This window comes from Anoplolepis gracilipes, chromosome 17, assembly GCF_047496725.1.
Source record: "Anoplolepis gracilipes chromosome 17, ASM4749672v1, whole genome shotgun sequence".
Taxonomy (NCBI): domain Eukaryota; kingdom Metazoa; phylum Arthropoda; class Insecta; order Hymenoptera; family Formicidae; genus Anoplolepis; species Anoplolepis gracilipes.
In genome coordinates, this window is record NC_132986.1 from 3,688,731 (window position 1) to 3,690,619 (window position 1,889).

The following is a 1,889-nucleotide window of genomic DNA, read 5'->3' on the forward strand; positions in this document are numbered from 1 at the left end:
ACACTCGTTTCAACGTACCGTTTGTTAGCAGCATCGTTATCATCTTCCGGTTGCGCTACACGTCGTATCTTGCGCAATCTTGCGTCAAAGCCGGCACTAGTCAGACACAGAGCGTTATCTCGCACATACGTTCTTAGTAATCCGTTCCATTCATAGTATACATTATTCGACATACCGAGCGATACTCCAAATTTATTAACTCACATTTCAATACGAAATATTTTGACAGAATGACTAGTATCGTCAACATTGTTTAATTTATAATAAGACCCGCCTCGCGAAGCTCTTCGATAATTGACATGATTTCATTGCCGTGAGCACTGTTACCTGCTCGACGCGAAGCTTTCAGCAGCCGCAAACGATCTACCAATTCGTTGGGATCGTTCCAATGCACGTATTCAATTTTATTCTCACTCAGTGTCATAGTGCGTGGTAGGTTTATACCTTTCCCAATTTTTCTTTTGATAGGAAGTAATGAAGCGATTATATATTTATATTTGTATCCTTTGTTACCTAATACTGGATTACGCAAATTACTATCACGTCTATGCGCGTTTGTCGCCAGTAATATACTTTTATATTTATGCATATCGTTCTCTGTATATACAGCATCGTCGGGAATTCTCTTAAAAATTAATTCGTAGAGACCCGGCGTCCCCGCATATTTCACTCCATTGATGATTATATTATCATTCTTATCCACTTCGAAATGTTTATCGCCGAGCATCATTCCTTCGTCGGAAAATTTAACACCGTATACGTAATCCATCTCGTTATTTACATCTTGACCCAAAATTGCTCCGATATATCTTTGTCCGAGCGGACCAAGATGTTCTCGCAACATATTCTGACCCTCGGAAGTTTGTAATTGACGTTGAACCGACGTCACAACCGCTTCGGGTGTGGTCTCAAAAATTTCTTCGACGGAAGGAGACGAGATTATTTGAGGTTGTTGTACAGCTTTTATTGGAGTCGATTGTTTCATTCGCTTTGATTGATTTGGTGTAGAAGTTATCAATGAATCGTTTGATCGTTTCCGTCCCCCATTTGATATTTTTTCATAAGTTAGTGAAATGTTTGATCGTTTCTGCTTTATGCTCTCTTGTTCTTCTCTGGGTATACCAAACGACTCCACTTTCGATGCATCAGATTCTACATCGATGGTATTCTCAACAATTTGTTTTAGAGGTTCAGTGATTGGCTTAAAATGTCTCTCCAAAGCGACGTCTTCCTCAATTTTACCAGTTTTTAAAGCGTGATATTTTTTGCGAATTGATTCGCTCGTTTTTGCAATCTCTCTCACAATCTTTTCACGTTCATCATCAGCATCATTGTTGTTTATTATGATGGATATTTTGTAGACGTTGTTAGACTGATGTGTCGACAGCGACTAACCTCTCTACGGTATCGCAAATTCATTAAATCCTTTTCTATATCGTCCATTGGTCAGCGAGCTGTCTTTATAAATAACTACGAATCCATACTTGTGCTGCCAGCATTTCTGGCATAATGCGTGAAAATCGTTGTATGACATGTCAGTATTTACATGATCGTTGTACACGACCGGCATAAATGGTGTCCGTCGGTAAATGTGTATGTACGTACGTGTATGACAACCGAGAGCGTCACATACACATGCAGCGCGTACGTACGTGTCACTTGAAGCGCGGCGGAGTTCATGCAGCGGAGGAGAAAAAAGTGGGAGGCAATCCGATGTTGCATCCTTAGCGCAAGCCGCACGATCGAGAGAGAAAGCATGACAAGACGTGATGCCGATTAGTGGTGTCCTGTAGCACTGCCTCACTCACTCTACGCTTGAATGCAGGAGGAATGAGCGAGAGAGCTATAGGACACCGCGTTGTCTCTATATGCGTCTCGTTCGCTCTCGC

At 41.5% G+C, this 1,889-nt stretch overlaps 1 protein-coding gene across 1 annotated transcript; it reads right to left on the reverse strand.

The window, feature by feature from the left end:
* Positions 1-253: 253 nt before the first annotated feature.
* LOC140675327 (uncharacterized) lies at positions 254-1,508 on the reverse strand. Its single transcript, XM_072909683.1, has 2 exons — positions 1,485-1,508; positions 254-1,372 (listed from the first exon to the last, which is right to left on the reverse strand). The coding sequence occupies exons 1-2, from the start codon at positions 1,506-1,508 to the stop codon at positions 254-256; spliced, it is 1,143 nt and encodes a 380-aa protein (XP_072765784.1).
* Between the last annotated feature and the right edge of the window lie 381 nt (positions 1,509-1,889).